At 41.1% G+C, this 23,924-nt stretch overlaps 1 protein-coding gene across 2 annotated transcripts; it reads right to left on the bottom strand.

Annotated features, from left to right (window-relative positions):
- Positions 1–334: 334 nt before the first annotated feature.
- DMRTA1 (DMRT like family A1) lies at positions 335–18,836 on the bottom strand. 2 transcript variants are annotated; one of them, XM_033919048.1, is made up of 2 exons: positions 18,354–18,836; positions 335–1,806 (listed from the first exon to the last, which is right to left on the bottom strand). In XM_033919048.1, the coding sequence occupies exons 1-2, from the start codon at positions 18,757–18,759 to the stop codon at positions 959–961; spliced, it is 1,254 nt and encodes a 417-aa protein (XP_033774939.1). In that variant the 5' UTR covers positions 18,760–18,836; the 3' UTR covers positions 335–958. The 2 variants fall into 2 exon arrangements, with proteins under 2 accessions (XP_033774939.1, XP_033774947.1); XM_033919056.1 differs by having other exon boundaries at positions 18,332–18,477.
- Positions 18,837–23,924: the final 5,088 nt, after the last annotated feature.

Raw genomic sequence — 23,924 nt, forward strand, 5'->3', positions numbered from 1 at the left:
TGCCTTTTTGTGGGCTCTAAAGGCTCCTATGTTAATCCAGTGGTAAGAAGTGCCATGCACCATTATCACAGTTTGCCAGTACACTGTTGGTACGCACACCCACAGCATATCCCTTCCTCCACCCAACATATGAATTAGGATAAAAGCTGTGCACTAGATGAAATGGCTTATCTTCTCTCTTTCAAGTCCACAGAACTGGATATTGAAGACAGGTATAAAGGCACTATTGGTTTTCTTGATTAACCCTTGAGTAAAATCTATTGCTACCTAATGAGTCCTTGCACGAAAAATATGAGGCATCCCTAACCATCCCTGAAAACATGTAGTCCACCCCTGGGCAAAAAGGTAAAGCCTTATCATCTGAATTGCTGTGCGGTAAATTTTTTTTTTTTTTTTTTTTACACCAGTGGCAAAGGTGGCATGCCTACTGTATTGTTTGCCATGTAGGAATATCCTAACAGGCCTAAGTTTACTCGGTTTGGAATCAATCTGGAATGTTCTGCAAAGCAAGGTAAATTTCAAAATATCAATGTTCTAGTCAAAAAATGCAAAGTTTGAGGGGAATGATAGCCATTTTCTATACTTTTGTGGCATAGGCAATTAAGAAAGAACACTTATTACCCAAGAACAAAAAAATAAATAAATAAAATTTTGTTTTCTGATATTATTTCTTATGCAGTACAATATGATATTTCTGTATGAAGGTATTAGAATTAATCTAATTAAAACAGTCTGAAGACCATACTAAAATCAAATTGAAACAAAATAAAAATTCAACTTCTGTATCTAAATTTTAAATGACTTCGTAGTTTCTTTACAGAAGATACATGTAAAAAAATCACCAAATAAAACATTGCAAAACATATGAATTAGGATAAAAGCTTTGCAATAGATGAAATGGCTTATCTTCTCTCTTTCAAGTCCACAGAACTGGATATTGAAGACATGTATAAAGGCACTATTGGTTTTCTTGATTAACCCTTGAGTAAAATCCATTGCTACCTAATGAGTCCTTGCACGAAAAATATGAGGCATCCCTAACCATCCCTGAAAACATGTAGTCCACCCCTGGGCGAAAAGGTAAAGCTGGAACCAGTCCAGACACAAGGTACGGGGACATAAATCCAGGGAGTCCTCTTCCTGGGGAGGAATATGCCAGTCTCAGCGGGCTTATCTCCACTCTAGGAGTTAAGCCATAAAGGTTTGGATGGCTTGCCAATGATGCAGAATTAGTATGAAAAGGAGAAAATGCTGACTTAGTCCCAACTGTCCCAATCCCCAGCGCAGCAAAGCTAAAAGCAGAAGTTCCCTGCAAGGTACCAAGTTCACTTTTTGTTGGGCTTTCAGCATCCCCAGTACCATGATTATGCTCCTGACCATTTAAGATGTGTTCTATGGCTTGTACAATATCTCCTCTACAATGCTGCAAAATGCTTTCTAGCTTATATCGTTTCTGATTCGGGAAAACCTTGATCAGCATCTCAAGTGGATCCCTTTGATTTGAAGAAGGAACCGGAAGTCTTGAACAATCAGCACTTGGTTCCTTTGACCCTTCACTCTCGTTTCCCGATTCGCTATCCGAAGACGAAAGGGATCTTGGACTATCAGTACTTTCACATTGCTGATCAGGATTAGGCGACTGGCTAACATCTTCCTTATCGAAAGCATCTGGATCTGATGGTTTCTTTTCAGGAGTTTTAATGGAATCAGTAGGTTCAACAGAGGCTCTCAGGGAAAGAAGATGCGACAGCACTGCAGATCCTGCTACTCCAATGTAGTATGGGTCTTGCTTCTGAGTTTTTCCTTCTAGGCAAAAATAAGGACAGAAAGATTAACTTTGAAATTCTTGAACATGTGGCCATTTCTGCTTGTAAATTATTTAACTGAATGTACACATTGTCAGCGCCTACATGTTTCAAAAACTGACCAATTAAAACTTATTTTTGGAAGAAAAAGGTAGTGCAATATGCTGAACCCCAGCTAACATTTGATTAACATGAAATAGCTAAATTCCTAATACAGAACCAATTCAGAAATCAGATGCAATCAATATCTTATTCTTAAGCTCCTCTTAAAGTCAATTCTATTCACAACAAAGTTAAACTGACAATTTAGTTGTCTTTGTGATTCTGTACAGCAGGAGTGTCTAACCTGCGGCCCAAGGGCCGCATACGGCCCCGTGAAGTATTTTGTGCGGCCCCGGTCGAGGGCGATGCAGTGTTTTCCTCTGCTGCCCCCGGATGTTTACCATCTTGCTGGCTCCCTCCTCTCTCTTGCTGCAGCGTTGGCGTGTTTGTGCGGCCCCAGAAACATTTTTTCCGGCCAATGAGGCCCAGGGAAGCCAAAAGGTTGGACACCCCTGCTGTACAGCATTTGTCTGGTAGTGCTATAGAAATAATTAATAGTAGTAGTCTAATTATAATATATAGTGAAATCTATTTTTTAAAAGTTTGCTTTTCAGAGAGCTCTATATACGAGGGCCGCTGAAAAGTTCTCCATTGAGGACTATACACTTAGGGCTCCTTTTACTAAGCTGAGATAGCGGTTTTAGCGCATGCTGAATTGCCGCACGCACTAGACCCTAGTGCATTGATCTGGCGTTAGTTCTAGCAGCGTAGCGCGGGTTTAGCATGCGCTAAAAACATTATCGCAGCTTAGTAAAAGGAGCCCTTAGTTTAGCAATTTTCCACTTTTCATTCCATATTTTTCCCGACGGAATGAAAAAAAAGTAGAAAATCAATTCAGACCCCTTGCCATGTGCCATATATAGGATCTTCAACACAGCACCCAATAGGACACACAATGAATGGCACAATTCTGTGACAACGGCTGGAAGGCACAGAGAGAGAGGGAGTGGGAGGGGACACAAACTCGACTCAGAAGGAAGGGAGGTGGCATGAACATAGGATACAGAAGGAAGGGAGGAAGGGGGCACTAACATGGGACATAGGAGGGAGTGAACATAAAGGGAGAATTGGGCATAAGTGTGTGATTGAGAGAAAAAGATGGTGGCACATGGGGAAAGGAAGAAAGAGGAAAATTGGGCAGATAGAGGCAGAGATGCATGGGGAAGAGAAGGATGAGAGGGAGAAATGTTGGATATGGTGGTGGAAAGGGAACAGGAACAGATTGAAGGGGATGCAAGGAGAAAGAATATCGGACATAGTGATGGAGAGATGTGGCATGGTGCTGGAGAGGTGTGATAGAAGGAGAAATGGGACTGGTGGGCAGTGGTGAAAAATGCTGCACATGATCCGGGGGATGAGAGAGGGAGAAATGTTGAACTCATGGAGGACAGAGAGAGATGTTAATTGGGGAAGGGACTGAGGTCCGGAGGGGAGCAAGCATGCAGGAGGAAGAGAAAGAAATATTGGATGCACAGTCAGAAGGAAGTGCAACCAGAGACTCATGAAGTCACCTGCCAACAAAGGTAGGAAAAATGATTTTATTTTCAATTTAGTGATCAAAATGTGTCCGTTTTGAGAATTTATATCTGCTGTCTCTATTTTGCACTATAGTTGTTACAGAGATGACATTGCATATTTTAAATTCATCTGCCTTGACTTCTTTGGAAAAAAACTCTGAATATAAATGATAATTAACATTTAATGTTATTGATTTTTTTTAGACCATAAGACAATCACAGCTCTTATAAAGATTATCAATTATATCATTATAAAGATTATCAATAATTGATAATCTTTATAAGACCTGTGATTGTCTTATGGTCTTGTGATTTTTCATTACAGATTCAAATTAGTTATCTCTCTATTTTGTTGTTGGATTGATTTTTTTAGACAGTTCTCTGCATACAGTGCACTTTGGGGTTTTTTTTATTTTTTGGTTGCCATTATGTTTGCTTGCCTTTGCTTCAAAACCATAACAGGTTCATCTCCAATCTATCTATCTCATCATTTCGAATTTCCAGGCACAACTTGTACATGGAATGCCTACTTGTTTGCTTTTCCATCCATCTACAAGAGATTCCTCGATAGAACATTATCATTCCAAGCAGGCAAATTGAATAAATGTTTAACCAACTTTATCTCAAACGCACTTTCTTTCCAAACTTTTAGGAAGTCAATCATAGCTTATCTCTTTGATAAATTTCTCTGACTCCATTTCTGCCTTGATGCACTTCTAAAACACTTCCAGGAAAAATTTGATTAATCTTACCATGCTAACGAAATTTTGAAAATTTTTTGTAATATCGCTGTCTATATACAGTCTCTTCCTCTGTAAACCACTCTGAACTGTTTGTGGTATTGCATTATATAAAAATAAAGTTATAATAATAATAATTATTATTATTATTAATAAGATTATATTGTGAATATATGAAAAATGGATGGAAGAAATTGCATTATTATTATGGGGATGGAATCAGGGGCAGAGCCCGGGTGAGTCTGGGGCAGAGCTTGGGCAGTGTTACTTGATTGATATTTGTTAGACTTGGGTGGGGGGGTACTGGGCTTGAAGAAGTTGAGAAACACTGATCTGGACCATCTGAGAATCAGGACTCACTAACCAAAATTGTTTTTTCTGTAAATGGAGGTGCATCTCTCTCTCTCTCTTTGCATCCCTCTCACTTACCCTCTTGTTGCTGCTGTATTCGTCTTCCTAGGTACGGCTAGATGCTGACACGGGACCATGTTTCTGCACATGTTGCTTCTGTGTCAGTTGGTCCCACACTCTCTGATGCAGGAAGTCTACATCACAGGGGGTGGGACGGGCAAACCAAACAGCAATGCACACAGGATCATGTTCCCACACCAGCGTCTTCACAGCTGTGCTGAGCAAACTTAGCAGGGAGGCAGAGAGAGATGCTGGATGGGGGGAAAAGAGATAGATGGGGTGAATTTTTTAATGTACTTCCTGGTAATCCACAAAAATCTAAAAATCAGGACTGACCCAATCCACAAGCAGTCTGGATTTTTAAACTTGTACTGTATTTTATATTGTTTCCTTAACAATATAAATAGTTGCTTCATAGTCCTGTTATGTCTTCTAATAATATGCAAAGAAAAGCAACACTGGATACAGAAGAAAGGTATATGTTTAAAAAGAAACCAGCAAACTGATATTTGGGACAAATTGAACAATATTCTTAACCTCAAAGAACAACTTTCTCTAATTCACATAGGCCCGGATTTTATAAACAGTGCTGCCGCCAGCCGCCTAAGAAACAGCCACCGATAGTGTGTCAGACACGCAGCGGCACTATTTATAGAATTGCGGCTTTGTGAAAGGTAGGTGCTGGAAATGTAGGCCAGGTTTTTCAAGGCCCACATTTCAGGTACCTATTTTTCATTTCAATCATAGCTACAGAGGCGCTTTACGATGTCTAATGCCACTTCCGACATTAGCCACGCCTCCAGTGATGTGAAGCATCGTAAAGCACCTCTCTAGCTGAAATGTAGGCGCTGTTTTGAAATTATTTTTTTTTAACTGCTTTTAATCTTTGTTACATGCCATTTTCCACTTAAGTTAGGTGCCTACCGGTGCTTATCTTAAGGTGCTGTTTATAGAATATGGATCATAGGCCCAGATTCTATAAATGGTGCGGTTGGCAGCGTCTGCCTAAGGAACGGCCACCAATCATGTATCAGTCATTCAGTGGGGCAGTTTATAGAATTACAGCTTTGTGAAAGGTAGGCCCTGGAAATGTAGGCCAGAGTTTTCATAATTTACAAATCTTTAGCACTTTCTACTTCTCTTTCTGAAGTACATAGATATGGCATTAATTGACTTTTGAATTTCTATAGCTTTAATTATTGGGATTTATTAACCACCTTTTTCATGAAGAATGTCACCCACTGTAATCAGGTACTCAAGTATTTTCCCTATCTGTCCCTACAAGCTCCCAATCTAACTAGTACCTGGGGCAACCTAAATGACTTTCCAAGGATCACAAGGAGCAAGCTGAGATTAAACTTTCAGTCTCAGGGTTCTCTCCTGTGAAAGCTAATAGTCAATTGGAAAGATCATTCTCATTTATGACTCCTTTCACTAGCGCAGGCTGGCGAGGTAAATGCTCCGACGCTCATAGAATTCCTATCTCACCTTAAGAAACAGCCTAAAGCCTTTGAATCCAAACCATTTTACAACTTTCCTGCACTCATATAAACCCAGCTATTTCCACCTGGACTGCACTTCTCTTCTCTTGCTACTTCTGACTCTCATCTGGGACACTTTTGAAAAATGCCCACCTCTAGGGGATAGGCTCCACAGCCACACTGCAAGCTCTGCCTAGGCCCACCCCACCCCTAGACTCATATTACATATACACCAATCACCCTCCACCTGTTGCCCAACCAACACAATAAAGGTAAGTAAATTAAAAATATAATTCAACAATCCCAATGCTATGCCTTACACTTATAATAATCATACCCGTCATGTGCTTTCCTATCCCAGTTATCAACCAGGGCAGATATGCTGATCTGAAAAATCCCTCCCAACACAGCCTCCACAACCAGAGAGGAATCTCCTTTTCCTCATACGACCCCAAAACAAAAAACATATCTATCACCCTCATAAAAACCAGACTAGTAAATAACAAAGACACCATACTAAAAGACCTTTCAGATAAAAACTGTGCCATATTCCTGACTAGTAATACCTGGCTTAAAGACAATGATAATTACACCAGGTATATTATGTCCCTTACATTATCACATTTTTAGTAAGCTCCAGTACACAGAAAATAAGTAACAGCCATTACCTGCCCATAACAAATGGACTGCAGAGAAATGTTTAAAACTTGCATTGAAAAAACATGCACTGTCAAGGATAACTATGCAAATTGTAACCTGGAAAATCTAATTGTTTGTACTAGATCCCTGGTTTATATCAAGTTAGGATACAACTTTGTATCATAAATTTGTTCTGTAATTATGTCAGATTGTAACCTGTCAACTATATATTATCTTCTTAAGCATCTGACCCTATTTAACTCACCTGTTTCCTGTCCCTTCTTCGTCCCTCCTCCTTCCTTCTACCCTGACCCTTCCCTTTCTTTCCTCAAGGCACCTAGAGCTTGTATAGGTTTGCACGACTCACAAATACTAGATTAGATTAGATAATATGTATGTTTAACATGTAAGTCGTTCTGAGCACTTCAGGGTCAACGGGCTAGAAAATGAATTTAATAAATCAATCAATCAGAGCTTTTACTGTGCCAGCCCATGCTAAAAACCTCTTTTTCAGGAAAGTCTTTGATACAGCGACAAGCAAAACATGTCACATGTCAGTCTATATATTCCCTGACTGAGCATTCTATATTTTATTCCTGGTTTACAAAACTTTAACCTTCAATGAACCTCAATATATTGCAAAAATGATTGTCCCACACAAAACTTTACGTTCTCTTAGATCTTCTTCTTCACAATTGCTCTCAGTCCCTTCATTAAAAGTCATAGGCACTAGGCGAAATGATATATTTTCTGTAAAAGCCCCCACACTGTGGAACTCCCTTCCAAATTTCATTAAAAACGAAACTGACCTTGTTATGTTTAAGAAAATTTTAAAAACTTTTAAAAACTTACCTATTTCAAGACGCGTTTGACATATGAAATACCACCTTTTAGGTCCAATATTCTTCCTAACCCTTTATTACCCGATGTGCTTCCCCTTCGATGTCAATTTCTAACAAAGAACAAGATTGTAACTTTTCCCCTTCCCTCCCACCCCCTCCTGTTCGTCTAATTTTGTCTGTCTTATGAGTAACTACTGTAAACTAATTGTATTACCACATTCTGATGGTTTTTAATACTGTACATCGCTTAGATATTATTATAAGCGATTCATCAAATAAAGGTCAAACTTGAAACTTGAAACTTAAGTGCTAAACATATTAATAATGCTTATGAAAATGTATGACTATTTACTAAAAAGTTGATGTTGAGGTAGAAGAGACCTTATAAAGAAACACGTAGAGAAGTGTATTATAATAAATGGACCAGTGACGATCAGATACTTAAAGCTTGGGGCTGTGAGAGTAATCGAGCCCTGAGTGGTATCGCTGAGGAACTGGGGAGGATTGACGTGGAGAGCTTTCTGTAATTTTGTGTATTTAGTAAAACCCAGAATTAGCCATATATATGAGTGTGTAGTGGAACTGGATTTAACTTTCCTTATGGGTAATCCCTATAAGGAAAAGAACCTCTCTTAATCCTCAGGAATATCAGTATAGTGTACATCTATTATAATGGTAATATTGACTACAAGCAAGCAATGGTTATTTATTAACCTTGTTATTGTAACTTTTCTATTCTTTCTTTTGTAAACTTTTTCAAACATCCAATAAAATATTTTGGAAAAAAGAAAAAAAAAAAAAGAGAGAAAGCAACCAGCAAACTTCCTTATCATGCAGTTTCACTGCTAAACTTAAAGCACCCACTGCACTTTGGAAAGTTATTTGATTTACAAAAATGAAAACAAATCTACTCAGCCATGCGCAAAGAACTCGCTCTAAAACTTCTAGTGGAGCGGAATTGACTGAAGTGCACAGAATCGGTTTTGAAAAGGTCTCTCATTTTTACGCCGTAATATTATCCCAAATTAGTCAGTGCTTCATATCTCGTCTTTTGTAGATTTGCTATAGTTGTCTTTTATCTTTATCTTTATTTTCCGTTGGTTTTCACCCATACATCCAGGGGGGGTGGGAGCGGGAGGGGGGTATATCTTTTGTTTTGGTATTATTCCTGATGGCAATGATGGATGGGGGAGGGAATTTTTATCTTTTATATAGATACTGATTGATTATAAGTGCTTAGTTGATTATCATTATTTGTATATAAATTGTATTGCACTTTTTGTTGGCATTAAAAACTAAATAAAGTTCATAAAAAACCCCAAAACATATATATAACAGGAAGGAATCTGGAGAGAAGAAAGAGAATCTTTTGATGTACCACCATTAATGGTTTTGTTTCGCACAGAGAGAACTGACTTTTTTTTTTTTTGCAGAGCACGAACCTATTGTGCCTGTTTCTGCTTTTTTGAGATTTAAAGTATTTTTATCTGAAATAGTGTCTCCTGCTGCTGTGGTGAGCCTTGCACTCTACTACTATACTACTACTACTACTACTAATCGCTTCTATAGCACTACTAGACATACACAGCGCTTGACATCAAAACACAGAAGAGGTCAGTCCCTGCTCAGAAGAGCACAGTCTAGTCAAGACAGACAAACTGGGCATGAGGGTGTATCAATACACTGTGCTTAGGTGGGGGGGATCACAGAGGGAATGATACTGGTGCTTAGAAGGTGGGTTGGAGTTTGGAAATGAAAGCATCTTCCAAGAAGTGGGCTTTGAGGCTGGATTTGAATACTGTCAGAGATGGAGCCTGACGTATTGAGTCAGACAGTTTGTTCCAGGCATTCGGTGCAGCAAGGTAGAAGGGACAGACAGTGGCGTACCAAGGGGGGGCATCGCGCGATCTTGTTGCAGGCTGTTTCCCCAGGGCAGTAGCGTACCAAGGGGGGCGGGGGGGGAGGTCCGTCCCGGGTGCCGCCTTAGGGGGGGGTGCACAGCTGGCCCAGTCCCTATCGCGCTCCTACCCTCCCAGTGAAAGCAGCATCGGCGCCATTACCAAAAAAGGTAATGGCGCCAGGCCTTGGAGCACCGAGGCAGACCGCTTCTCCCCCCTCCCAGCCGAAACCCCGCTGACCATCCTATCTCTCCCCCCCCCAAGTGAACCTTTCCGACCCTCCCAGCGAAAGCAGCAAACCTCCCTCCAGTAGCGTCGGCTTTATCCTCCCTCTGCCGCATCACTGATGACATCATCAGTGACGCGGCAGAGGGAGGAGAAAGCCGCGAAGGAGGTTTGCTGCTCTCGCTGGGAAGGTCGGAAAGGTTCACGGGGGGGGGAGATAGGAGGGTCAGCGGGGGTTCGGCTGGGAGGGGGGAGAAGCGGACTGCCTCGGTGCTCCATTACCTTCTTCGGGCAGCAGCAGCGTTTACAATTCGCTGCTGTTGCCGGCTTGTTCTCTGCCGGGTCCTGCCTACTTCCTGTTTTCATGAAGACAGGACCCGACAGAGAGGAAGGCCTGAAGCGGGCAACAGCAGTGAATTGATAAAGTTCAGGACATCGGGGAAGGAGCAGGGAGAAATCGGCTGCTGGCTTGGGGGTGAGGGTAGGGAAAGAATCGTGGAAGTGGATAAATTGGCACGATGGCTTTGTGCGGGCTAGGGGGAGAGAGAAAGAAAGGAAAAAATAAAGAAGGGGGGCCAGGGGGAGAGAGAAAGAAAGGCAGAAATAAAGAGGGGTCAGGGGGAGAGAGAAAGAAAGGCAGAAAGAAAGAGGGGGACCAAGGGGAGAGAAAGAAAGGCAGAAATAAAGAGGGGGTCAAGGGGGAAAGAAAGGCAGAAATAAAGAGGAGGGCCAGGGGGAGAGAGAAAGAAAGGCAGAAAGAAAGAGGGGGACCAAGGGGAGAGAAAGAAAGGCAGAAATAAAGAGGGGGTCAAGGGGGAGAGAAAGAAAGGCAGAAAGAAAGAGGAGGGCCAGGGGGAGAGAGAAATAAAGAGGGAGGCCAGGGGGAGAGAGAAAGAAAGGCAGAAATAAAGAGGGGGCCAGGGGGAGAGAGAAAGAAAGGCAGAAATAAAGAGGGGGGCCAGGGGGAGAGAGAAAGAAAGGCAGAAATAAAGAGGGGAGCCAGGGGGAGAGAGAAAGAAAGGGGGGGGCAGGAGAAGAAAGAAGAAGGACCAGAAGAAGGACCAGAGACTCATGAAATCACCAGACAAAAAAGTAGGAAAAATGATTTTATTTTCAACTTAGTGATCAAAATGTGTCCATTTTGAAAATTTATATCTGCTGTCTATATTTTGCACTATGGCCCCCTTTTACTAAACCGCAATAGCGTTTTTTAGCGCAGGGAGCCTATGAGCGTTGAGAGCAGCTTGGGGCATTCAGCGCAGCTCCCTATGCTAAAAACCGCTATCGCAGTTTAGTAAAAAAGGAGGGGGAATATTTGTCTATTTTTGTATAGTTGTTACTGAGGTGACATTGCATAAAGTCATCTGCCTTGACCTCTTTGAAAACCCGCGGAATATAAATGATAATTAACATTTTCTCTGCGTACAGCGTGCTTTGTGTTTTTAAAATTTTATTGTTGGTAGATCATTTTGACTTGGCCACAAAGGTAAGGGGGAGGGAGGGAGGGGAGCTGCTGAAAGACATCTAGTAATCCTTGCAGGCTTGACTGTGCAAGGAATTATTTTTGTAAAATCATGTTTTGTTATGTGACTGGCATTATCTAGACTTTAATTTCTATGAATGAATAGAATGACAATGATATAAAATTACTTGCTTGTTTTTATGTGCGTGCGCTGAAGGAAAGTGGAGAGAGAGTGGGCTGAGGATGCTGAAGGGAAATGGGGAAGAGAGTGGGGAGAAGACGCTGATTTATAAATTGACAATTGTACAGAATATTGTTTCTTTTTATACTTTAATATAAACAATTCAAGGCTTGTGTGGATGGAATCAGGTGGTTTGCGGGGATGGGGACCGAGCTTACAGGGATTAGTCCAATAAAATGGTATTTTTTTTATTTCTCATTATTTGTTTTATTTTTATTTGTTAATTTATAAAGTGGTGATTGTTATGTATCCGTTTTTTCAAATTTACATTTACTGTCTTTATATTTTGCACTGTATTAGAGGACATGTGTTACTGTTTTTTGTGGTGTTGCATTGTATCCAGGGTCTGGTTTCTTGGCGGATCAGTTTAACTTTTGTCTACATATTTCTATTTTTAGTTTGTGATTATTCCATTTTGGGCGAGGGTGTATCTCTGTTCTGTGTGTATGAAAAGAACACAGTTTTCAGTTGGTATTGACTACAGGATCAATTGACTGTGCGGGATCTGGCTTGTTTAGTTTTACAATGTATGTGTTGGTGTTCTAGTGCTCAGTGCAGTGTTTAAGATGCAGCCTTTTCCTAGGTACACTCTTGTGGTGCGATATGTAGATTGTTACTAAAAATCATATTTTTCATATAGATGGGGGGGTGTCAAAAAATGATGGGCCCCGGGTGCCACATACCCTAGGTACGCCACTAGGGACAGAGTTGACTGCAGAGGAGAAGGGTACAAATAAGAGATTTATCCGATGAGCAGAGTGCCCAGGGTAGAGTGTGAGGAGAGAGGAGAGATACTGAGGAGCTGTGGAGTGAATACTACATTAAGAAGAGTTTGAACTCTATGTGGAAATGGAGAGGGAGCCAATGAATTGACTTGAGGAGAGGGGTAAGGTGGACATAGCGACATTGATGGCATGTGAGGCATGCAGCAGAGTTCTGAACAGATTGAAGGGGAGAGAGATGGTTTAGTAGAAGGCCAGTGAGAAGCAGGTTATAGTAGTCTAGGCGAGAGGTGATGAGGGTCTTGGCAGGGCACTCAGAAGTGCATTCCCTTCATTATACAATATGAGTTAGATTAAAACCAGTAAGTGAATTTCTTCTGGACACCTTTCTGTTGCTGTTTCTGAGAGGAATTTTCTGCTACTGCTTTACAGTGAATTTTATGGCTGGTCTAACGTCAAATGTGAGAGATTTATCTGTTTCATGATTGATCGCTGAGAAACCTTTTTTTTTTTTTTTTTGGTATATCATGTTTTTTTTCATAGATTTTATTTTGAAAAACCAAAGCCCTTTAATACTATCCTTTGCCCTCCGCTCACAGACCCAATTTCATAATCCATAAATATGTTTAGAACTTTACCTAGAAAAGATTGAATTGAATCCTCAAATTGCTTTACTCACTGACAAAAGCCTGATCCAAGTGACACAAAAGTTTAGATTTACCCCCTCTTCTAGAAAGCTGCGCTAGCGGCTGCCGTGCGGTAACGGCCCTCAAGCCCATAGAGATTAAAAGGGCTTCAGGGCTGTTGCCGTGCAGCTTTGTAGAAGAGGGGGTTCGAGTATATTGAGGCTCATTTTCAAAGCACTTAGACACACAAAGTACCATAGTTTAAAATGTGCATGAATAAATCTTCACAGGACTTCAGATTTCTTTATCATTTGTAATTCTTTTTGCTTCTTGAAGTTCTTTCATGGCATCTCTCCTAATTTGTGGGCCAGAGTATATCTATATATGTGGTTAATTTCCTTTTAATTTTTTTGGCTTATGAAAAAAAAAAAAAAAGTTATTTCTATCATCAGTTGTTGAGAAAGACACGGGGGAAACCACTGCTTGCCCTGGATTGGTAGCATGGAATTTTGCTACTCTCTGGGATTCTGGAATCTTGCTATTCTTTGAGATTCTATATGGAATGTTGCTAGTCCTTAGGTTTTGGCCAGGTACTAGTGACCTGGATTGGCCACCGTGAGAACGGGCTACTGGGCTTGATGGACCATTAGGCTAACCCAGTAAGGCTATTCTTATGTTCTTATTGCATTTTACCTGTACAAGAGGTTTAATGCTTGGTTATTATGTTGGTAATTTCACTTAAAAAAAAAAATATATATATATATATATATATATTTTAGATGGCTTTACTAACAGTGGGTTTTACTAAACTGCAAGAGTTTCTTACCATGGGCTAGCGAGGTAAATGCTCTGATGTTCAGGAATTGAATGAGTGTCGGAGCACTTACCTCGCCAGCCCAAGATAAGAAGCTCTTCTGCAGCTTAGTAAAAAGAGCCCTAAGTTCCTAATGAGGCTTTGGCTAATTGCTTTTGGCCCACTAATTCCGGAAGCTTGATTTCATAGTATTCATTTTTCTATATTGAAAGTGCAGGGTTTTGGCCAGGGAGTCGTGACCTGGAATGGCCTCCGTGAGAACGGGCTGCTGGGCCTTGAGGGACCATCGGTCTGACCCTGCAATATCGGCGCAGCATTGTTCAAAAGAGAAATGGTAGGCTCGTTTTGAATATTTTTAAATTGGCTCTGGAAGCGTAATCATCATAGAACAACACCCAGTTATCTGTAACACATCAAGGCTTTTTTAAAAAAATCTGAATACAAGAAAATGGCAAGTCCATTTTATATAGGACAGATATGCATTGCTCAGTGGTTCAGCCACTAGTTACATTAGGGGCTCCTTTTACAAAGGTGCGCTAAAACGCCCCATGCACTAGCCGCTACTGCCTCCTTTTAAGCGGGCGGTAATTATTCGGCTAGCACACGCTATAGCGCATGCTAATCTTGTGCATGCGCTAAAAACGCTAGCACACCTTAATAAAAGGAGCCCTAGATCTATACACTGGAAAGTAAATTATGCCTTATATCTCATTGTGCTTACTTTTTTTTTTTTTTTTAGCTTTTGAACAGCTTCCTCAATACGAGGGTGGTTTGAAAAGTTTGGTAAAAAAAAAGCAAGTTAAACAAAATAATCTCTATCGAGGGCTATACACTTACCCCCTCCTTTACAAAGCCATGCTAGAGTTTTTAGCGCCAGCCACGGCAGTAACAGCTCGGACGCTCATAGGGATTCTAAGGGGCCCTTTTATCAAGGTGCGTTAGGCGGTTAACACGCGTTCAACCGCCTGCCGCGCTAATCGCTAACGCCTCCATCGACAAGCCGTTAGTTTTTTGGCTTGCCGCGGGGGGTTAGCGCGTGATGAAATGTCCGACACGCTAATCCTCGTAGCGCGCCTTGATAAAAGGAGCCCTAAGAGTGTTGAAACTGTTACCGCGGCAGCCGGCACTAAAAACACTAGCACACCTTTATAAAGGAGGGGGTTAGTTCAGTGAGTTTCCAGTTTTGTCGTAAACTATTTTTCCTACGATATGAAAAAAACTAGAAAATATCTAGACTCGTATATAGCCCTTGATGGAAACTACGTTGTTTAACTTGCTTTTTTTACCAAACTTTTCAAACCACCCTCCTATGCCTCCGACTTATGGACCATTCTGAACTTATAAGAAGAAAATCCTTGCTTTGGTTTGTCTATAATTCTTAGTATATGACTTCAAAGATCATAAATGTCGCTTTCCTTTTAAAAAAAAAGGATGGATTGATAATGAAGACATTTTTAGATGTATCAGTTGTGTCAGATATCAATCAAGATATGGAGTTTTAAAATATAGCAAATGTGTAAAAACTTGCATTTTGTCAGAAGTTCAGAATGCAACTACATGAATACTCACTAAGGGGTCATTTTATTAAGGCACGTTAACTGATTTAGCATGCATTAAATGCTAAGGCATCCATTATATTCTATGAGCGCCTTAGCATTTAACGCTTGCTAATCTTTAGCAGGGGCAACTAAAACAAGAGGTCACTCAGAAAAACTGAGAGGAGACAGATTCAAAACGAATGCAAGAAAGTTCTTCTTCACTCAACGGGTGGTAGACACCTGGAACGCGCTTCCCGGAGAGGTGATAAGCCAGAGTACAATTCTGGGGTTCAAAAAGGGACTGGATGACTTCCTGGAAGCGAAGGGAATAACGGGGTACAGATAGAGGTTTACCTCACAGGACACTGAGCAAATAGGATATGGACTTTTTAGGTTAGGTAGGGAACATTTTCAGGTCATGGACCTGGAGGGCCGCCGCGGGAGCGGACTGCCGGGCGCGATGGACCCCTGGTCTGACCCGGCGGAGGCAATGCTTATGTTCTTATGTTCTTAATCGGTTAGCGCACCTTAATAAAAGGACCACTAAGGGCTCCTGTACGAAGCCACGGTAGCGGCTTTAATGCGCGCGACTTTTCATCACACGCTAACACCCATGCTAGTCGTAAAACTACCGCCTGATCAAGAGGAGGCGGTAGCGGCTAGCGCAGCCGGCGGTTTAGCGTGCGCTATTACGCACGTTAAACCGCTACCGCGTCTTCGTAAAAGGAGCCCTAAGTCACTGGAGATACACCGTGATTTTATTCTTTAAGCAAAGCGGCTCATGCCAAACCACAAAGGCAAGTGAAAAAAATGCAAAATGAGTCTTATAATGTTTCTGCAGTTTTTAAATTGTTAATAAAATGTAAAAATGAACTGATCGAATGCTGTCTTGTTTTTTATGTTTGCCTTATTCATGAATTCCTTTCTGCTTTTCTGATTATGCCAGATATGTTTTTGAGGCCAATGGATATTATATACATTTTATACCACTCAAGTCTTATTCCGTTAAGTAGACTGGTACGAGGGCTGCTGAAAAGTTCTCAGCCCAACCAACAAAGTTGGGACAGTCTCCATCGATGGCTGTACACTTAGTCCAGCGATTTTTCCACTTTTATTGCTCTGTATTTTTCCGACAGAGTGGAAAAAGTGGAAGATTGCTGGAGTAAGGTTCTCTTTTATTAAGGTGCGCTAACTGATTATTGCGCGCTAAACGCTAACACATGCATGTTAGTCTATGGATGTGTTAGCGTTTAGCGTGCGCTAATTCGATTAGTCCACGCTAATCGGTTAGCACACCTTAGTAAAAGAGGGGGTAAGTGTATTGCCCTCAATGGAGACTGCCCCAACTTTGTCGCTGGACTAACTTCTCGACGGCCCCTCATACAGGAAACTGAAGTAGACAGCAATTCAAAATCTTTTTCTCTTATATGCTGCAAACAGTAAGTATATTTATTGCATATAATACAAGTCACAGAGGCCCATCCATTTCCTCAACAAAGATATAATCTCAATTTGAAAATGACATCTTTCACTAAAGGAGCTATTCTTGTGCCTGAAAACAAAATGTCAAATCCTAAAAGTACGCTCTCAGAACAGCCACCACCGAAAAAAGGAACACACCTTCATTCTGATTTAGTACCTTGAAGTACCACCTAGGTTGGTGTTCTATGAAGTTTACATTTTCAAACAACATATGGCAGAAAACAAATTGCACCGTTAAATATTAATATAACCCCACCTCCCCCCCCAAATACACACACACAAACTCTTTTAGAAAACCGCAGAAGCAGTTTTTTGTGCTGGCCGGCCCACTGACTGCACAGCTCCCGACACTCATAGGAACTTTAGAAGCAGTGCAGAGCATTCAGTGCACCGGCCTGCGCTAAAAACCACTTCCGCGGTTTTGTAAAAGGGGGGAATAGTCCTGAAAAGACTAGAGGTATAAGAATACAGTTTAATGGTGGGATCTCTTTTTCTATGTCTCAGCAAAATTACATTTATACCACATACATAAGTAATATTGTAGTATTTTGCTCTGTGAGTCAGATTTTCTTTAGAGCACAATTGTATTATTATTAAAATCATATTCCCCAGAGCAACAACTATGCTGGGTAAGTATCTATTAAATACATAAAAGGGCTCTAATGAATATTTTCTCCAAAAATAGATACAGATTGCAATGGTCCCACAGGTAAAGAATTTCATTCTAATTTGGAAATCGCATAATCAAATGGCTGCTATAACAAAATTAATTACAATCACAAAAATAACACAGAGATGTATCAGCTGGAAAGATTCTCATAATATGCAATATGTATTTTTATAGAGGTTGATGCTGAGAGACTAGAAGACCAGTTGGGGGAACACCCCCACTGCCTATAAGTACTATTGATATTGCAAATCTCATGTAACTATAAAAATTTCCTTGTGTTATAAAGATATACTTTGATTTGAAAGTGTTCCCCCCAACTGGTCTTCTGGTCTCTCAGCATCAACCTCTATAAAACTACATATTGCATATTATGAGAATCTTTCCAGTTGATATATCTCTGGGTTATTTTTGTGATTGTAATTAGTTTTCCTGGATTTCATTTGGAAGTGATTATTTTCTATTCCCTCCCCCCCCCCCCCCCCCCCCCGTATTTTTTGACTGGAGCACAGACAAAATTACCAGATTTTTTCCTGTTGATTTCTCATGGTTTATTACTCCAGAAAGAAAAGCAAATCCTTTTGAATACTCAAGCATATGCATTAATGTTTCTAATTATACTGTTGCTAACAGATCCACCTCCACCCCCCTTATATATCAGAAAGGCTGCAAATCTGAGCAACTCCGTTCCAATTACAAATAAAAAAGTAAATCTACTCTCCCCGTTACTGAATCCCATCTCAAGGCATCAAGAACTGGGATCACTCTTTTCCCTGCCCCTGGCCATTTCTCTCCCGCACAAACAATTCAGGAAAGACAAAAATCTGCCCATAACAGAGAATTTTGGGGATAGCAGTTTTATTTAGAAAGGAACCAAACTTGGTAACTGGGAAGGAACTGTGCACTCCCTGGACCATACACAAGAATTATCCAAAATGAATGACAAACCTTAAAGAAGGAAGCCCACCTGTTCTTCAGACCTCACACATTATCCCATCTAACCGTTTTCAATAATTTTCTGGATGGTCCAACAAAACCGCACAGCAACTAACTCAAACTTTTCCCTCAGGTGCCAATGCAGCCACCCCGCAACCCCAGTGTGTGAAAACAATAACTTACCTGCCCAGAACATGTTTCTTACCTCTGCTTCCTCCCGTGCCAGAGAGCTGTAGAGCCGGCATGAGACCCACTCCCTCGCTCTCCTGTGCCTGCTGCCGCCTCAGTGCCACCTGCGCAGCCATCACACGCTGCCTTTCAGCAATCAATGTGCACTTGGCACAGGTGCAGTCCCGCCAGCGACAGAAGCGCTTGTGGCCCTTAAGCGCTGACACGGAGCCATGGTTGCGACACCGTGCACACTTGGGTGTGCGCGGCGAGGGCCCCAGCACATGGCGAGGCATCTGGAGAGGAGGAGGAGGGGCAGGAGACGGCGGGCATGAGGCAGTCGCTCTGAGAAGCAGTGCCGGCGGGCGCTGCAGGAATGGTGGAACGGGCAGAGCTGGGGCTACCAGCCGATGAGTTAAGAGTGCTCTGCTGCTTCCCTCCATCTCCTGCAGTGGGAAGACTCTGCTCAATCCAAAGCTCTGCAGCTCTGGCGTCTCCTGTTGCGCTCCAAAGTCTCACACCCCTGTTTTCCTCTCTCTAGCTGAGTTTCTGTGCTTTGACAACTGCTGGAGGTGGGGAGGAGGTGGTACATGCCCACATACCTCTCTGGGAGTGGCAGACACACAGCTATTTGCACACCTCTGTCATACTAGCTAGAAAGAACTTCATCAGCAATCAAAAGAAACCACAGTGCTGATAAACTTACTTTAATCTAGTGATTTAGACAGATATAAATGTACGAGAGGCCGCTGAAAGTTCTTAGCCCAACCAAGAAGAGAATGATGTAGCACCATGAAACCTACAATTTATTCCACACTTTTCTAAACACTTTTCATTTCAATTATATGAAATAACTTGTAAGTTTCATGGTGCCACATCATTCTCTTCTTGGTTGGGCTGAGAACTTTTCAGTGGCCTCTCGTATTGAATAAAAAAGAACACCAAACTAGTTTTGTTGCTCAAAAACATTCTTCAAACAACACCAGACTGGCTTTTCATATGTTAAATTTAACAAAAGCTATGGAAGATCCAGCCTTCTCTGTATCTTTGAATGCAGAGAAGGCCTTTGATCATGTGGAGTGGACCTTCATGTATCAAGCAATGGATTGGTTTGGTATTGGTTCCGGATTTATACAAATGATTCAAACCTTGCATAGTTCCCCTTCTGCCAGATTATATATTAATAATACTTTTTCAGAACGTTTTCGTCTGGAGAGGGGAATTAGACAAGGGTGTCCGTTATCTCCTTTGCTTTTTGACATTGTACTGGAACCCTTGCCTATGGCTATTCAAAAGGCAGAGGAGATTCAAGGTATTCCTTATGCAGGTCTGGAACATAAAGTCTCTGCATATGTAGACGATATTTTGCTTCATTTGAGGAATCCTGAAACTTCCATCCCGCATTTACTGGATTTGATTGAACGATTTGGCAAATTTTCTGGCTATAAAATAAATTGGAGTAAATCGGAGGTTCTTCTACTAAATGTACATTGTCCAAAAGGATTATTTGACACATTCCCTTTTCTTTGGAAGGAAGAGGGTGTAAAATATTTAGGTATTTGGATACAGAAAACGATGAAAGTAAATGAAAAATCTGTACTGCTGAAGGTTACAGAAATGTGTGAGCAATGGAACCCTTTACATCTTTCTTGGTGGGGGAGAGTCCAAACTGTTAAGATGATTATTTTGCCTGTTTGTTACCAAATGGATATGTTGCCAGTGTTTTTTCAGGGGTTCTTTCACAAGAAATTAAATAGTATTCTTACTAAATTTGTTTGGCTGGGTAAAACTGCGAGAATTGCTTTAGTATCTTTACAAAAACCAATTGTAGCGGGGGGGGGGGGGGGGAAAGTTAATTTTCCCAATTTTTATAGGTACCATCAAGCGTATATAATGTGTCAGGGTATGTATTGGATCCTCCCTGAGCTCAATCTTCAAGACTGGTTATGGTTAGAATGGCAACTCCTGTCTCTATTGAGATTGTGTCACATTTTAAGTATCAAGTTACCTAGGTTGTATAAGGACAATAGAATTTTATTAGACATTAAAATTTATTAATAACTTAAAACCTATTCCGATTCATAAATTCACGTGTCAGTCCCTTTGACTGAACTCCAAGATTCAAATTGGCGGGTTTAAGATCATCTGGAAGCATTGGATGAAGGCGGGCATATGCACTCTGGATGATGTTGTATCAGATGGAAAGCTGCTTGACTTTTCATGACTGCAACAAACATTTGGTATTGCTAAGTCTCAAAATTATAGATGGTTGCAGTTGAAGCAAAATCTTAAAAATCAGTATAGTTTGCCGGTCCTTTGCTTCCAGACAGATTTCATGGGACATCAGGCCGCTCAGTGGTACAAATTAATATCTGAATTTTTGAATAAGAAACCAAAGACTGGTCTTCGTGACATTTGGAGCATTGAGATAAAGCTGCAGATTTCTGAGTCTCAATGGCCACAAATTTGGACTTGGAGGATGAGATGTACGGCGTCTGCATCTATGAGACAAATATGTTTGTTTTTTTTGTTACATAGATCTTTTTGGACCCCTGTTCGTTTACAGAAATTGGATAGTTCTAAGTCTAATAGATGATGGCACTGTCATCTCGATGAAGGGACTTTGGATCATCTACTGTACTGTCCCTTGATACTTAAGTTTTGGAGATCCATTTGGGATCAAGTGAATAAAATATTGGAAAATCCAATGGCATTGACATACGATACCGTGCTATTTGGCACGTTAATGAGGACTAAAAGCCCAATATCTTCCCATAGTAATAAACTTCTCTTTATTATGATGGGAGTTGCCATACAACTTACTTTGAAGAACTGGGACCGGTTAAATTATAATTTCTGGTGGGAATCTTTATGCCACATTTTTAAAATGGAATGAATGATTGCTATACAGCAGAGTCATTATAGGAAATTTATGGATGTTTGGGAGCCATTGCCAAAATTCTGTAAGGAGTGATTGTTGATTTTGCCCTTTGATCATACACGCCCAGGGTGGGTGGGGAGATACTTTTAATTTGAGTGCAATTGTTGGATATATAGAAAGGGGGGGGTGATATATGTATTTGTCATAAAATATAATTTGATAGAATTTAAGTGCTGTTAAAATGTAAAATATTTTTACTTTTCATTCCTGACAGTTTCATTTAGCTTGTACGGAATCTATCCCCTTTCAACTTTAGAGAGTGCCCTCTCGTTCTCCCTACCTTGGAGAGGGTGAACAACCTGTCCTTATCTACTAAGTCTATCCCTTTCAGTACCTTGAATGTTTCAATCATGTCCCTTCTCAATCTCCTCTGTTCGAGGGAGAAAAGGCCCAGTTTCTCTAATCTTTCACTGTACGGCAACTCCTCCAGCCTCTTAACCATTTTAGTCGCTCTTCTCTGGACCCTTTCGAGTAGTACCGTGTCCTTCTTCATGTACAGCAACCAGTGCTGGATGCAGTACTCCAGGTGAGGGTGCCCCATGGCCCAGTACAGCAGCATGATAACCTTCTCCGATCTGTTAGTGATCCTTTTAAGCCTGCCCGATTCCCACCCATAACACACCTCCCAACACACCCCTTTGTGCTGCTGCACATCCAGAAAGTTGGTTTTGATTATTGGCACTTGGGCGTCCCTGCTATTAGGGCTTCCAAGTGGCGACTTAGGCAGGTTTTTAGACATTTTAAAGTTATGATTATGCCCCTCATAGCTGGCCAGGCCAATTGGCAGTGAACAGCTATGTCCCGTGACATAATCGATCACCAGCCAATCCGCTAAGCTGGATATTTAGTGGAAGATAGCTATCTATCTTCAAGAATATTGAGCAATAGCTAGCTATGTGCTGAATAGCGCTGAATATCAGCCCCAATGTGTCTTTTCACCTTTTTCCCTTCATGCCAAACTAGTCCCATTCTGTTAAATTTTCAGAGAGTTAGTTTGTCCCCAGATGATCACACATCGAAGGGAGGTTATGAAAACTAAAGCTGTTATGGTAGAAAAGAAGAGAAAATCATATGAAAAAACAGCGTAGGTCTTAGGCAGTGTAGAAATTTTTAAAATAAATAAAAATAGACTCATAGTAGAAAGAGACTCGCAGTGGTTAAAACTAAAACCTCAGCACCCTGAGGTTGTGGGTTCAAACCCACACTTCTCCTTGTGATCCAGGCAAGCCACTTAACCCGTACCCCAGGAACATTAGATATAGATTGTGAGCCCACCGAGACAGATAGGGAAAAATGCTTGAGCACCTGAATAAATTCATGCAAACCGTTCTGAGCTCCCTTTGCGGATGATGAAGGAGAAGCTGGGCTGGGTTTGTGAAAAGTATAGACTTTCGGCCTTGCTGACTAGGAGTAGACAATAATTTGAAGATATTTGGGGCAGATTTCTTGAGGTGGAGGGTAGGGAATAGTCAGACCCAGTGGTTTGAGGTAGGTTATGGGGCTTGGGTTTGGGTGTGAGTGTCATTTGACTTTCCCCTTTTCCTTTAGTCTGGGGTTTATAATTCTTTTGGTTTGGGGTTCTTCAACTGTCTCCTTGGGGGGGAGGGTAGGTGGAGAAGGGGAAGGATGGGTGAGGGGGTGAGGGGAATGTTCTCGATGGACTTCGGGGGGGGGGGAGGATGGCTTTGGGAAAATTTTTGAAAACCGATTAGCACTGTGCTGAGTTTGTGGGATGTTATTGGATAAGGATGCTCCTGTGGGAGCAATGTTATGCTATGTTTATGTATTTGTTTTTGGGAGTGTTTTAAATAAAGAATTATATATAAAAAAAAAAAAAGAAAAGAAAATTACTGACTAGTGCTTAGGGCCACTATGTTTCCACTATGGCAGGGACAAAGTAACCAAGGAGTCAGAAAAAATGTAGCTAAAGAAGAGGTTTCATCTTAAGAACGACACTTTTTTGGAATTGTCTTATGGTTGTTACCCTTTTCAGCTTTGATCAGACGGGGTCTCCTGAAGCAGATACTGAAACGGGGCCGCGTCGGGACCCTGATAAGTATCTTTATTTTTCAACCTCATGACTGTAAAGTGTCCAGTGTCAACCTGAATGCAAGAATTGAAGTCGTTTGAAAGTTTTTGAAAGCATACAGCAATATTAAGAGATTTATTCAGTTCAGTTTTTTTACTTACTCGCACCCTTGAGTGGGAATTGCTTTTGCATTTATTAAGCAATGATTGGAAGATAAAACTCTTTCGTCCAAGAGGGGGTTTCCTCTCCCTCTTTAGAGTTACATTTCTCTGAGCAAATATTTTTGCATAGCAGTTTCTGCTCTTGAGGTGTGTTAATATACAGAGTCAGCTCTTTTCTTTAGTGCTTAGGGCCAGCAGACCCAAAAAAATATCCATCGCTGGCAGCTGGTGTAGAAGGCAGCAAAAGATAATGGCAGCAGAGCTGGTAGGAGGTGGTAAGGCAGGTTTCTATAGCTGTGGAAGTTTAGTACCCTAGAGACCCAAGCCAAAGGCAGCATGGCACCCGTTTTAACAAGCTCACTATGGTATCAGATTAGCAACAGCATCACTTATAACTTTAAACAACTACATTAACTAGTGAACACATACAAAAAGAAAATTAAGGGCAATTAGAATTCACTGCTTTCAAATGTGTAG

The sequence above is a fragment of the Geotrypetes seraphini genome, chromosome 1 (genome assembly GCF_902459505.1).
Source record: "Geotrypetes seraphini chromosome 1, aGeoSer1.1, whole genome shotgun sequence".
Taxonomy (NCBI): domain Eukaryota; kingdom Metazoa; phylum Chordata; class Amphibia; order Gymnophiona; family Dermophiidae; genus Geotrypetes; species Geotrypetes seraphini.

Coding starts and splice junctions, on each gene's coding strand:
- DMRTA1 (XM_033919048.1), bottom strand. CDS start 18,759: ATGGAGGGAAGCAGCAGAGCACTCTTAACTCATCGGCTGGTAGCCCCA. Junction 1,807..18,353: donor TGGCACGGGAGGAAGCAGAG/GTAAGAAACATG, acceptor ATTTTTGCCTAG/AAGGAAAAACTCAGAAGCAA.